At 36.8% G+C, this 15,858-nt stretch overlaps 1 protein-coding gene across 1 annotated transcript; it reads right to left on the bottom strand.

The window, feature by feature from the left end:
* Positions 1-1,604: 1,604 nt before the first annotated feature.
* Positions 1,605-14,088, bottom strand: LOC135466768 (microtubule-associated proteins 1A/1B light chain 3C-like). Its single transcript, XM_064744435.1, has 4 exons — positions 13,944-14,088; positions 11,312-11,367; positions 7,789-7,895; positions 1,605-4,555 (listed from the first exon to the last, which is right to left on the bottom strand). The coding sequence occupies exons 1-4, from the start codon at positions 13,996-13,998 to the stop codon at positions 4,393-4,395; spliced, it is 381 nt and encodes a 126-aa protein (XP_064600505.1). The 5' UTR covers positions 13,999-14,088; the 3' UTR covers positions 1,605-4,392.
* Positions 14,089-15,858: the final 1,770 nt, after the last annotated feature.

Raw genomic sequence — 15,858 nt, forward strand, 5'->3', positions numbered from 1 at the left:
ATCTATTATTACAACAAAAATGGTAGGAGACAAAGGAATGCAAAAAGCATGAAGTCGTGAATTTGGTAATTTACAGTAGTTAAGTGCACGCTGCAAATCAGCGATGGAACTCCCCGATGTGACTGAGCTCTAAATCTGTGATCATTAGACGATTGTGAGGGTCTGTTAATCCCAGGGTCAGTACATGCACGGTAGGCCTACTCTTTAAGATACCGCCCCCTACATTTTCTTTAACGTTGATTCTAATACACAGAACATCAAGTGAAGAATTTTCTAAGTTTACAGTACCGGTGTTTAAAATGCACACAGCGAATCAACAATGGAACACGTCTGTGTGCTCTACATGTATAATATCATGCCAAATCTGAAGTCAATAGCCAACATGAATCAGTTTTTAAAAAGGCACGGATAACATTTTGTTTGGCATTGCTTTCCCCGTTATACAACGCCGACGCTCGGGAATGACATACACGAGCCTAAGCCTACCCCAGTAATTAAACTTTACTGGATCAGTTTTCTCTGAATTCAGTACAAAGTACAGAGAGCTAAAAAGGCTGTTGGAATACTTTTTCTAATTTATATAAAAAGTCAAGCGAAGGATTATGTCATAAGGTTGTTCATTTTCAAGACATCATTGCCACAGACTACGTCATAATTGATACATGTTTTCGAAGCAATGCCTTTTGTAGTAGCGAGTTCATCCCAAGCTATGGACTGTATATTTGTTGATTCCACTTTCAGGCAGTAATAACACATTTTAAAAATGACTGGTTTTCCACCAATATTGTGTGCATATCTATTTGTTGGTCATGTGTGGGAAAATTTTGCTATAACTTGCCAAAGGTGAGTGATGCACTTTGCATTCCTCAAATAAAATTGACAGCCATTTTAAAAAAAGGTGAAAATATCTTGAGTATGGCATTAAGCAACAATCAAATACATGTGTAAGATTTTGGATCAACTTACTGGGAATATATTCATGCAGCGGCACTGATGAGTGTTTATTGACATACAGGACAAAAGTAAGCCCTACTGCTGTATTCCACCGAGATAAAACCACCATTCTACTACTCACAGGTACCTCAGATAAACCATCTGATTTAAAGCCAGAGTCTTGCCGCCAAAAGGAGATCAAAGGTCATTTTATTTGGTCATACCCAGTGTTACTTGTAGAAGTATGCAAAGATTTTTTTTCAACAGGAGACAGGAGGGTAATACATACTTTCTCTTTTTTCCATGGCTTGATGATCATTACCCATGTTAAGTACGTTGGTTCTGCAGGTCACTAAGTCACACAGGATAGGTAACAAGCAATTACATGCAGCCTGCTAGTCCATAGAGATATAAAACACACTTTTATATTTTAAACTGCAGTTGCTCAAAAGCTAGTAAAGAGGTGCAACAGTTGATTCATTTATTTGATTGGTGTATTACGTCATATTCAAGAATATTTCATTTCTGCGATGGCCGCCAACAATATGGTGGAAGAAAACCTGGCAGAGCCCTGGAGAAACTCACAAACCATCCGCGGGTTGCTGGCAGGCCTTCCTTCATAAAACAGGAGACTTTGAAGTTAATTCTTATCCATACATGTATATGAGTGGCACGAAATAACACAAACAGTTTCAAAATTTGGTTTATTTCAACCGTAATATTTACAATATACATATGACATCCACGTAGAATCTAAGTTCACAACTAAATTATAACTTCCCAAACAATGTAAGTTACCCATTTTCAAACTGAAACTTGCCATTGCTGTCTAAAATGGCTTTGTAAAATTTAGTAAATATATACAATATAATATTTTAAGGCACAAATTAAAGGTCAGAACACTTATATTAAAGAAAAACCTTTTAAACCATCAAGCCTTTTTCTTTGAGAATGCACACATAATATTTCGAGAAAAAATCATCAATTTCACTGAACATTTCAGCTGGAAACATGATGTTAGATGAATCCTGCAACAAGGTCCCATATTTCTGTTTTACAACCGTGTACATTAATGCATCTCTATACCCATTCCATAAACAAGCTGTATGAAAATGTGTTGGAGAACTAAGTCAATACATGGGGAAAAGACAGCCTGTGCTTCATTTTGAATTATGAAACATTTTCCATGACAAAAACAATTTAACATTAATACTAAGAGCAATTAAGGTATGTGAATGCCTCTCTTCACTGAATACAAACTTGATTCCCTAACCAATTTAATGCCCGACACAAACAACGACTGACACAAAAAAAAAAGTTAACATATGATAATTTTTGAGATGAGAATAAACATTTTCATGAAAAAAATGTGAAAAAAGAAATATACCCTGGCCTGCAAGCTAGATACTTGTTCTTTCTCAAAATAAAGAAGTGAAAATACTGAAAAAGCATACTTTACCCAGTGCTAGTAATTTTTCAATTTGACGTTTACTGAACTAAGTGTATAATCCATTCACACATAACACTGTGTAGAGGTGAAGATGAAAATTTAGGGCAAAGCATATGTGGTAAAAATATAAGTTGTAAAAATATACTAACCTTACACACCCACAGTCCATTGCGTTTACTCTGTTAATTATCAACAGTTTATCAAAAATACTTTAATGGTTAATAAGTTGGTCTGTCAAGGTCTAGGCATCATTCAAGCCTACATAAAGTTGGGGGGGGGGGTTGACACAGGTTGTCTCAAATGTAGGTTGTTACACACGTAAATTGCAGAAAATTTAATATTAAATGAATAAGGTGTTTTTAACAATTGTGGTGCACCAAATCATGTAAATGAACATTAATATCACAGTCTGTAAAGTCCTTTGCAGGTTTAAGCCTTCATAGGGCAGCATTTTATCAAGCAGTTTATCACCTTCTGAGGCAATGCTCCATCTCTGGAGTGATTTTTACAACCAATTTGGTTTGAATTACATGTAAGATGCCATTAAATTGTCCTCTAGCATTTATCATGTCCAAAAGTAAACATATAAGAACATCTTTACTGGATTCATCAGTGTGCCATCAGGCCTATATGGATAGCCCATTTAATGTCTTTGCTTTATTGTAAATCTCAAGGAACAAAGTTCACAAAACTACCACAGAAAACACCCAATTTATGAAAAGAAAAACACTACAGTTTAACCCAATGTCATGTTTTCAAAGAGATAGATGAAAGCCTTTGAAAGGAATCTGTAACATAAATCCAGTCTTTTCAAAGCATTTTCCTCAGCAAATTGTTTACATATTGATAAACAGGGATGCTATTGATTTACCCGAATTTACGACGTCCATATTTAATAAGCATTACAGATTGACATGTTTTAATGTATTTTGCCCAACATATTAAATATGGATGATAATATAATGTCAGAGATCAAAATTTTCTTAAGGAATTGTGCATGTAGATTCTATGGACATAAAAGTTTGTATTATGGGTAATCCCACAAAAGTTTGACATTATTTAAATGGGAATGACGGTCTTGTGCCAAATCGGTCAGAAATGTGGATCACTTCTGGTCCCTTGTAAACGCATTATCATTTGAGCAAACCTTCATTTTTCCTATATTTGGTTACGAATGACGATCACCATAAGAAAATTTCTCCTGATGTTTTGTTTTTTGCCTAAATTGACAACTTTGACCTCTGCACGTAAATATGTAACATAATTCTTGCTCATAAATATTAATGTAAATTAGCCAGATTACAAAAAACATGATCAAGAATCCTCCAGCTCCTTACCATAATATATGACAATTACACAAAAGGTAAATAAGCGCCATATTTCAAGAGCATCAATATTACCTGAACAAACAAACAAATAAAACTGTTTTAGGGGGGAGGGGGATAGACATCATGTAAAGCAAATATTGACTAGTAGGTTCTGTGACAGTGGCCAGAGAGCAAGGACTTCTGAAAGAACAACTGAAGCATGAACTAGTGTTTTCTCAGTAAAATGGGACAGCCATATCAGAGTTTGAATTGTAAGGTAATGCATATTGTTGTACTCTTGTGCATCCAAGATTGCGCATTCATATTTCAATGTGTCCAGATAACCAAAAAATACTTTCATATCTTTTGACAGCTCTAACCCATAAGTTTTCGTCAAAATTTTGCACACAATACGTAAATGCATCCAAGAATGCTTTCTACTGGAGGGAAAAAAAAAATGCACAAGGTACATGAAGCAGCATTTGGTTATCTCTAAACCTTTAACAACCAAAGGAAGGTATGGTCGGAGTCACACAAGTAATCACAGGATAGCACTGGCAACTTTTGCAGTATAAGCATAATGAACCCAAAGTTTGGTCGGAGATTGTAGCCAACTGAAGGCTTTTGCTGGACCTTTTACTCTTTGTTTTCAATATAAAGTTCTATATACAAATGGACAGACAGAAAAGCAACCAGTTCTCATCAGCAACCAAACATTTCCTGTGAAGCATATGTCATGTAGAGAAATCCATCCTCATCCTTTTCGTCTCTGTATATCTCGGCCAGTGTGGTGGACATGCTTGCTATGCTCTTGTTCGCCACCAGTAAATAAAAGGCTTGGTTTGCATTCAGGGACATCCGATTCCTAAGAAACAACAACAGGATTAAATTTATTTTTTTATTTATCTGATTGGTGTTTTACGCCATACTCAAGAACATTTAACTGATACGACGGCCAGCAGTATGGTGGGAGGAAACCGGGCAGAGCCCAGGGGAAACCCACGACCATCTGCAGGTTGCCGGTAGACCTTCCCACTTATGGCCTGAGAGGAAGCCAGCGTATGCTGGAATTGAACTCACAGCATTGGTGAGAGGCTCCTGGGTCATTACGCTGCGCTAGCGCACTAACCAATTGAGCCACTGAGGCCCCCCAGGGTTAAATACACACATGAAAATGCATACATGTACAGGTACATCAAAATCAACATTGTTTGCAAATTAAGAGACTAATATATATATATATATATATATATATATATATATATTTTTTTTTTTCCTTTTATTATGTCTGGTTGTTGGTATATTCCAATCTAGAGTTTTACAGCAGCACCCATACTGCTGACACAACAATGCCCGCCAAAATCACCATGGCAACTTGAGAACATGATACATTCATCTGGTTGGCAAGAGGTTATTAAAACTACATGTTGGTTTAATTTAATGGTCCCCTTTGGGATCCACCCCTCCAGGAGTAATGACTAGGCTCATGTAAGCAAGATGCAGTGTCTTGGTAGCTTAGTATGGGACATCACAAAGGGTTATGGTTTAATTCCATCTCGGTAGTGTTTCAGCCATAATGGATGTTTAGTAAAAAGGATCTCTAAATCCTTACCCTTGGGTACATAATTTACTATACAAGTTACTATATGATTATCAAGAATATTCTTTTGTATACGTGTGTCTTATGTAGCCGCCTTTATTTCACAAGAAATCTCTCACAGGTACTTGAAGGATCCTGCATGTATTTAAATATATGAAAAAAGTTAACCTTAAAAATGTACTATGTTAAACAAGTATTCAGTTCAAAACATGCTCTTCATTCTATATCAAGACCTGATGTTTTCTGACATGTCTGAAAGGTCACCTGGTATTTCCATGGCCTTTGGGATTCTCATGACCCTTAACCCCCTTTCAAGATACACACTCCAGGGCCCCCTCTTGTACTAACCAATGATAAACAAACAATGACCTAAATCCTCACTAACATGTGACCTTGTCAGTGCAGTGATGTGCAAAAGTCTGACCTCCACAGTCCTTTCACTATCTTTCTGTATGTATGAACAAAGTGCCATTATAATTCTACAGCCAGTAATGACTGTCACAATCTATCATGTCTATACAAGGAGTAATATCTTACAAAAGCTAAGGTTTGACACATCGGCATTGTACCTAATGATGGTTCTACATCATCCAGAGGTTAAGCAGCCAAAACAATCCTGAATGTAAACCTTTTAATAATAAGCTGGCTACACGGTACATATCGCCACAAACCGTGTACGCTGGAAAGCTGCCACCTAATAAAGCTGCACATACAATATACCAATAATCTGTGGTCATTTTACATGGTCAGCTGATTATTAAAAGGTCATGTAGCAGACAAATCCCCTTTTTAAGGCCTAGCTCTCAGTTGTGACCCAGATGACCAGATGATCCACTGAACCCTAGGGTTGACCCCTACCAGGAAAGCTACAGTAAACAACTACTACTGCCCTAAGGTATAAATCTACCTTGTGTGCAGTGAAGGATGTTGAGTCAAGGACAACCCAACATTACTCTGATGCAATAGTCTGAGGCCTGTTCTGCAATGCCTGCATGAATATGCGTTGTGCAACATAACTGTATTAGTAACATATGCTCAAGAGATACACTGCCATAACAGTTGTGCCTATCGCAACATTAAGCACGCTTTGTTGAATGGATACCATACACATGTAAATGTACATTCATGTAAAAACCTAGTGTAGCTGACCCATTAACGAAAAATGGCCATGGAACCCAAACTTATAACAAACAGTGATATGATTTTTTCTTGTGCCAAAATTTCCATAATGCGTATCAAACAAGAGTTTAATTATTACAGCAAATGTAACATTATACTATATAGTAATTTCCACAAGGAGCTGAATACAATATCCAGAGTTCTTAGTCCACACAAACCTAGTTCACTGTAGAGGGCTGACCAGACAAAACCAACCAGTGATACCATTTCACATTTCATTGAAGTCAACACTAAATTTATAGGTGAGAAAGTCTACAACATGTACATGTATAATGTACATAACATCATTAATATAAATTAAATTAATCTGTATGTTTTCAAGTCCTGCATTCATACAAGCATGTTCACAACGATATGGCTGAAATATTGCCGATGTGGCGCTCATCCATTCATTCATAAGAATGTGACATTACATATACAGTTTTGAACAGGCCAGACAAGCAAATGCATTTACATTTTCTGATCACATCCACCAGGTCTGGAGTTAAATTTCCTTCATACATGTAATGTCTTTCTTTATATAGTTACTACAAGGAATGTGTTCTAACATTTTGTTACATGTACATGACTAACAGCACATACGTGCAGGTCAGCTATAATTTTGGACAAGTGCATGAATTAAGTACATGTACTGTGCACAGCACCGTAAGTATGTATCTATCTAGGTTTGAACAGTTTTCTCAGATTTTAGGCTGAAATTGGGGAAATCTGTGTTTCTATTTAGCATGTGCGTGTGGAATATTTTTTTGCTTATTTCATGACTTGGAAATGCCAATTATACTTCACATATTTACATCACATGCAAGAAACTCTGACTCAAAACTGCTGTATCATCTGAGATATGACTGCACAGAAGACACCATATGATCACAGTGTTATCTGTGCAGACTGACAGGATTGGGTTCTGACCTGATCTAGTGACCTACTGTGGATCTTGACATATGTACAGATCATGTATATATATAACATGACCTGCTAGGTAAATGGACCTACTAGGCCTTTGCCAAGAACAAGAGGTATTAAGTTTCAAAATTCAATCTCTCATCAGTCTAAAGTTTAATAGATAAGGTAACTTGCATCATGAAAAAGCAGAAGACTCCCCTTTCCTTTCCACATCTTAGGCTGGTCTCAGCCTTACGATCAAGTATGAACAGTTTAATAACAAGGGTTTTTTCAAAAGTTTCTGCAAAGTATTTGTAAACTGCATTAAAAGTAAGTGGAATTGTAAAGAATAAAGAGGTAACAATTGACATTCAATCCCTTTTTTTCAGATCAAAACAAATGTTTTTCCTGTTACAGTCATTAAAAAATTGACATACCTGATAATTGTGACAAACTGTGACATGGAAAGTTCTTGAGGTACCAAAAACTTGGTTTTGTCCAAAATGGGCAACTGCTTTTCTTTGTGATAGCGCTCCACAATCACCTGTAAACAAAACAATCAGATTTTTTAGATGACCTCTAAAATGAAACACACTGTTAGATATGACAGAAAAAATTGAGAACACAACCTCTTCATTAATTAGCAAGAAAAACCTCCTGACTTAATAGATCCAGCTGAAGCAGCGTCCTAGATTTGATCAAGCAATCTCACCTATCAAGGACCGTACAGTTGCAGCTAACAAGCACTTTAACTGTCTGATCTAGCTTCAGCCCTACATATAATTTACCTAACTTGTTGTTTTTACATTGGTGATATCTGCTATGTCCAAACCATTATTCTTCTAAGTGTATCAATCTTTATGAAAACTGTGGCCATTTCTCCTGATGTGTTCACAAAATGACTGTGCTTATGAAATATCCTGAATTTCATTGTTAATAAAATCTAGAATCAAAAAAGATTTAAAAAACTACATGTGACTTCATACATGCTGCATTTTGTAAAATACACTTCTGCTCATATATACTGATATTCTCAGAGTCTCACGATGATATGAACAATTATATAGTATATTACTTGAAAAGAGAATGCTAAAGGGAAGAAACCACATACTGTAAATCTTCAACCTTTTCAACCTCTAAAGTACTTTTTCAGTGAAATTTATGCACCCAATTACAATGAAAATTATGCTAAAATGATTTGTTTGTATCCCTAGAGATGCAAGCTGTATTAAGCTGCCTAAACTATTTGGCTACACCATAGTTTTCTCAGAATGATTCAAAAATAGTGTTTGCTGAGGTGGTTGAAAAAGTTGAAGAATTAAGGTACATGTAGACACATATAAAACTATAGTCCAGAAATTGCAACATATGTGTACATGTATGGAGTTCATAGTTTTTTTCTCAGCGTTTCTCACCACTCTGTTAAATAAAGGCCATTTTAAAGTAAGTCAAATGTGAATCTCATGACCTTTGCAACATGTTGAAATAATGCCAACAACTCATCCAGCACTTGGATGACAGCTTGACCGAAGTCCTAGCAGATTTTAATATCTGTCTGCATGACACATCTACGTGGCTAAATAACAAGACAGATCTCATCTATCAGATAAACTCTCCAGAATCACTGACCTACAGCGCATAGGTACATATTCTATAGGCTCAGCCAGGGAGATGTGCATCTGTTAATATGAGCTCAGCACAGGGATATGTGACCTTAAAGCTGTAGCTTTGTAGCTGCGTTAAGTTATAGAATTGATTTTGTTCGGAAATGCATGCCAATGATTTTTATGCTAATATTTTATATGTACATTGCATATGTGGAGGTGTAAATCTATTTGCTTTACTGGGGAATCCTCACGAATGTAGTCTAAATCTATTAAAACTGCAGTTGTTAAATGAAGGACAAGGTTTTAAAGCATATAGAAGTGAACAGATTTTGTTGATTTCATGTTTGTTACTATTATGATCTGAAACAATGTGTATTTGAGTCTTTTTTTAGTCCAAGAAGATTCGTTAAGTTTTAGGTTAAAGAAGTCATTTCTGGATTCTCATTTAACATGTTTAAAGCAAAGCCCTGTCTATCGCTGCGACGAATTTCAGGAGTGCTGAAACTACATGTACATCAGTAATCCCTGACATCTTAGTTCAGCTTAAAGCATGGCTCCACTCATTATTTTCCAGTGTATGAAATAATTATTTGAAGGTGATCCCCAACAACTTTTATTTTTACACTTAATGTTCCTGGACACAATATTTACAAGTACATGTATGCTATGTTAGTCTGTAAACTGCATTTATAAAAATCTTACATCAACTAGTTACATTTAAAAAAAAAAACATCAAAGCTGGACCATCTGTCCATCTTGTTCACCAGGGTGCCCTGGCCGGATGACGTGTACACCTCTTAATTAGCACCCTGGAAATCACATAAGTAAAACAGTTTTGCAACGTATATTTTGAAAGATAGGCTACCAGCAGATTGTGAGTTACAATGACAACAACAGTCTGTTTCTAAAACTGCGACTGGTAACACAGAAATGCCAGTTTAAATTTTGTCTAGGTTCTTGGTTTTATGGGCTTCAAGGTACGGCATGCACAGCAGCGTGTGGGTTAGATGTGAACTGAGCTGGCAGGCTGCCCTGTAGCCTCGTGGCTGTTGTAGAGCAAAGGCTGGCTAGCTGTAAAAATATAGCAACTGTCTCCTGTTCTCCTGTTATACACATAGCGAAGACTCAGATGCCTGCAGCGAATGTACCGCTGTGACATCATAAGGTCAATCACAGTCGAATAGATTTTCTGATGTGAATAGAAATTTTTCACTGCAATGATAGAGGTCAGGATTATTAATGGCTGAACGGTTTAATTCAACTGAGTGTAGTCCAGTAGAAACCAGTGCCACTGATGGCCCAGCAGGGACCGGATTCAAGCAGGTGACTGAACTAGTATGCAGCTATGTCACACACACCTTTATCTTCTTACTCAATTCTTATGCAACAGCTTTATATAAAACTATGATACACGCACATCTACTGCACTCAAAATGACTAAGTGACCACCAACTGCTGAGGTCAAACTTCTGGGCTAGATCATCATATTGCAACCGAGCCTCTGGATATTAGTCTCTCATAAAAAGACACTACCTGTACTTCACTCTTTGCTGCCCAGGTACAACAGCAAAAGCACACATATATTCTGAGCACTGTAATGGCAGTATATTATTTAAATTCCAAATGATTAAGGTCAAGAAAGGCGAGGAGCTATGTTGCCATTTTGTAATTATGTATGTATTGTTGAATTACACACATACATGTAAATACAAACACTGAATCATAAGAACAAATGTGCCTTCATTTAAACCAATACTGATTCCAGTATGCCCCTAATAGAAACTAACTGCGTAAATATATTCACATGATATCAAATGATAAATACTTTTCTGTCACACTGACAGTGAAAAGTAGGCTGATATACGAGCCAATTGCTACTAACATGTCTTGACAATGACCTACATGCTTTACCACTGGTCATCAAAACATACATCAGTTAACATGAACTAACCAAGGTCAGCCAGATACATGTGCATGTACAAAGAAGAAGCAATGTATATCTGATGGTACAATGTACAAGTTAGCTGTGGGGTTTATGGTAAATTTATCATGATGTGAATAAGCAGGCTAAATGATTGTCTTTCATGCAGCTACATGTACCTGTAAATACTTGTAGAACTAGAAGATTCTGAGAAATGGTGAATCTTGCAGCCTCAAGGGAACGTATACATATTTGTAGGAGATTTTTTATATACGTGAACATACATGTATTTAAGAACTTGAAACAAGATGTGTTCATATCAACAAATATGTATTTATATTTATTTGATCATTTCTTAGAAAGCCATGATCAAGAAATTTTCACCGATACATTCATGGCTTAACTCATACATGTACATCCGATGTTACTTACTGGAACTTTTGTGGGAAATTTGGTTCGAATGCCTGCCACCTCTTCCTTCCGTGTGGCTGAAAAACAGAGCAGAACATGTATCATTCTTATTCATTTAAACAAAATAAGACAAACCCACAAAGTTGCGCTGATACAGGTCAATTAATTTATGTACAGGTCCAATTTAACAGGTGTATCTCATACATGAACAACATGGTTATGTTCTTGCTGAACAGCTCAAATGATTACACATTCATAAGCATGCTACATGAATGATGGGATTCAAAATGGAGATGACTTACATGTATCTTTATTACATGAACACGTATGAAGAGGTTTCTTAATCATAAAACATGTACCATTGGTATATTACAGTTGATTATGTGCATGTAAATTTACACTAGAAACAGTTCTGTTCATGAAGCGCATCATATATTCATCATTTACCACTGCTTATATAACTGGTGTTATAAGATTTGCTACCAAATTTTCCACTCTTATTTTGGCAGTCGGGTTTATGGGCAGAAGAAACCAAAGTGCCTGGAATGAACCATCAATCTTTGGCAGGTACCTGACAAACCTAATCATCAGATGAAAAAAGATGGGTACAGTACATGCACATTTAAAGTATAGCGCATGACAATTTCAAGCATTAAATCAGTCTCAGATTTTCCAGATAAGCAGTAATTACCTGATGATGTACCACTTCAGTTTATTAAAAGACAATTACATGGACAGGAGTTTATTAGAGGATTGTTACTAGCTACCTGCAGCCTTCATTTAATTCTCTGCAAAGGTAGCTGGCTATTTTACCAGGGTACCCCTACTATAAAGATAATGAATACCCCGGTATATCTTCTGTAAAGTCGGCAATCTGGGTGAAGTAACTGAGTTATTTACATTCCTCACTATTAACATTATTCATGTGTTCCTTTTTTGTACTGACAACTATGCACTGAACAACCCAAAGGTATATACACATGTGCATACCATCAGCTGCATCAGCCCATGTAAATGTATATTGTTACAGGTGTTTGTGATGATGAAAACCCTTAACACTGTACACACAACTGACATCAGCAAAGTATAAACATGTACCTGTAATAACCAAAACAGAGCTGACAAGTTTCATTTACATATTATGACTATTAAACAGAATATCCAGACATCTAATAGATGTACAGCATTACAACTGCATCTATATTGTGTTTATCCTCTGTTATTCAGTCCATGTACATGTTTTTGACTTTTATACTCAACAATTCCTTAGGGTCTGTTTCCTGCCATGCCGTCACCACAAGACAACTTGAACATCTGTACCTCCCTTGCTGGCTTCAATACACTACTGTCAAAGAATGTGTCTGTCCATACTCATAGTCGTCTCAGCTATCGATTCCTGTTAGTTGTCCCAATGTATCATCCCTAGTATATCCTCACAAGCATGAAACTTTTGGAAGCTGGATAAAGTGATAAAGCGGGGAAGCAGTGATTCCCTTCACTGTGAGGAGTATGCATTCCAAGACGGCAGTTGGGAGTTTGAGTTTATTCAGTTTCCACCAGTTTCGTACTTGTCACGATTTATGATGGATGACACACTGGGACACCTATCTGGAATTGTTACGATTTGGAGTCTTTCGGGTCTGACGTAATCATAGCCAGAGACCTTGATCTAAGGGTGGCTTATATATATATTAATACGCAGAGACTGCTGGCCACAATTAGCCCTCGTCGTCATATGACTGAAATATTGTTGAGTACGACGTTAAACCCCAAGCACTCACTCACTCACTCACAATTAGCCCAAGAACTATGTGAACCCGATTCCAGGATAATGCTTACAAAGAGCTATGCCTTTGTTGAATTCTGATGCATGCGCATTACATATGTTCTGAACACACATAAAGTATGGCAATTCTGAAAGATAAAATAACATGACTTTCTGTTTGTAAAAACTGACAGCCAGCTGATCCAAACATAGTGACATCGTCAAAGGTCAACAACGCAAGCGCAGGGGGGCAACAACCCGATTTCTTAGGCCATGATGTTCATAAGGCATGTGAGCATTACAAAGTCATCACAAGGCTACAGAATGTAGAAAAAATTGGCAGAGAATGTCTTGGTGAACATAATTTATTGGAGTTTTGCCCAGTAAAGGCATGTATTGGTTCATTTTTCACATACTTTTGTCCCGCGCAACACTGTTCTTAAATACCATTAATTTAATCTGGAAGACTCCTCGGCTGTGATCTACACCTGACCCCATATTAAAAGTTAAGATATGATCAGAGCCGAGAGCCGAGAACCGAGAGCTGAGATCCTTGGCTAACGTAATCACAGCCCCACAGGGCTAACTTTACATGTACCGGTACCATGATATAGCTGGAAAAACCTATTAGCTCACTATCACATCTGAACCATCAACAGCTTGATTTTTTAACAGCTGGTATTGACAAGGTAAGTGCGTCACAGTATAACTCGTTATTTTTTTTTTTTTTCTAACATAAAAATTGCCTAAGTCGTAAATAAGCCACTTAAACTCCAGGTTAGGCTGACCTAGTGATATGGAGAACAACAACAACAGCCAAAGGAATAACAGTTCCCTGCTGGAGTGATGAACTAATCAAGAAGTGCGTGTTGTGATTCGTACACCTACCAAAGCTTTTTCTCTGTTTAAATGTTTTCCCCATATTGTGGTTCTTGTCGGGCATGGTAAGGCTATAAAGCTGTCTCAAGCTAGTCCTGGACGAAGCGGGTAAACAAGCACACTGCAGAGCTTTCAATCTCTGTGCACTTCGTCTCCTCACTGAATCAGGAGGCGATGACGTAGCGAGAAGTTAATGTCATCTCCGTGTCAAAGTTCATAATCCGGTCCTGTCATTGGCTGACGAGTGTGACGTGCCTTAAGGGGTCATAAGGAAATTTGTGTTTCGAAATTAGTTTACCAAACTTTTATCACCTCATAAAAGGCTGTGTAGTTTTATATATTCTTTGTATGGCTAAACGAGAGTGTGTGCACGGTACACGTCGGGGTTATGCATATAGAAATAAGTGAACCATCGGAACGAATTCGCTACCTAACACAAAAACTAGCTCGTTATTTAATTGGACAATGCTTAAAAATGTAAGAGCCTGCCTATCGGACGTCACTGCTTTCGAAGTTAACTTAACATGACAGTACTTAATTGTCCAAAGGGGTCATTGAAACAGATTCACGTGATTTGACCTATATATGGGCGTCATTTTTGCCATATATGGTGAAAATGTATGTCGACGTCACATGTACCCTAGCTTTTAGTCATGATGATGTGGGCTTGTCTTTTGCTTTGTCTTATTAAATTAAGCAGTTGAGAGAACAGCTGTATATGTACATGTACAAAAAAAGATAGTTTCAAAGATTTTAGAATACTTTCAAAGGAATACCCAAACACGTACACGTGGTACGACTCATAGGACTCACCTGGGTTCACTTTTTGAAAATTTAATTTCTCCAGTTGAATTAAACTTTATCAGAATACATGTATTGGATTTTCTGAACCATATTTGTAATTTAGGGTCTAGTGTTGCAGGCTTTCATGTTTTGCCTTTGTGTTCAGTCAGAATAAATATTTAGGCCATACTTTAAAAAAATCTGTGTTGGGTTGCACAACCTGGTCGAATGATGAAACGCATGGAGGCAGTCGGGTCAGGCCCAATGAATAAATTTTAATAATGGCCTAGATAGTGTTAGGGCACATTACAAACCCACCTAAAGACCACCTTATAATTCAAATATTTTAGTTTCTTCTTTTCAAGAAAGTTATGAAAATAAATGAAGTTATTTTAAGATATGACACTCAGCTGGAGTGGTATAGTTTCCAGAGGTGTGTCATATAATGTATAATATTCTTGTATATTAATTACTGTCAGTTTTTAAGTCCAACTTAACATAGATGAAATTCATGTAAATATAATAATATCAGACAAACAGGTCTTAACATATCAATCATATCATTTTTAAGAAAATTCATGTTTAGATGCATGATTTTGCATGACTTGAATTGTATTCCACATTCATGTGAATTTGGAACATCTGAAAACCATCACCTCTTTAAATTGCTTGTAATGTAGTACAATGAACAATCAAAGTTAAATTATGAAATATTAATACATGCTTTATCTACCGTACTCGAAATTTGACCGTAATAATCTCTAATATACTTGCGCTTGCAGTTGTGTTACTGCGCTATGTCAGTTGTCATGAGGAAGGCTATACATTGTACCAAGATCCAAATTCCAGGACAATTCAGCCACAACGCAGAAAGCTGATTCTTAGACAGAAAGATAATTTGGCAGACAAGAGTTTCAATGTTTGACAAGTTGATTTGATTTTCATTTCTAATGCCACATTCAATAACTTTTTACTTGTATACAATGGTGATCATTTCCATGGATGGAAGAAACTAGAGTGCCTGGGGTAAATCAGTTAATCCCAGGTACAAGATACTGGTGAGGACAAGTAATCTTGAACGGACTAAAGCCTGTGCAAATGGGCACACAAGTGAGCTTTACCGCTTATTGACGCCTTATGT

This window comes from Liolophura sinensis, chromosome 6 (assembly GCF_032854445.1).
Source record: "Liolophura sinensis isolate JHLJ2023 chromosome 6, CUHK_Ljap_v2, whole genome shotgun sequence".
Taxonomy (NCBI): Eukaryota; Metazoa; Mollusca; class Polyplacophora; order Chitonida; family Chitonidae; genus Liolophura; species Liolophura sinensis.

What these genes read in the sequence shown, in the direction of transcription:
- LOC135466768 (XM_064744435.1), bottom strand. Translation starts at nt 13,998, where the DNA reads ATGCCCGACAAGAACCACAATATGGGGAAAACATTTAAACAGAGAAAA. An exon ending in AATTTCCCACAAAAGTTCCA is followed by an intron (nt 7,896 to 11,311) that starts GTAAGTAACATC and finishes TTTTGTTTACAG; the next exon opens with GTGATTGTGGAGCGCTATCA. An exon ending in CAGTTTGTCACAATTATCAG is followed by an intron (nt 4,556 to 7,788) that starts GTATGTCAATTT and finishes GTTGTTTCTTAG; the next exon opens with GAATCGGATGTCCCTGAATG.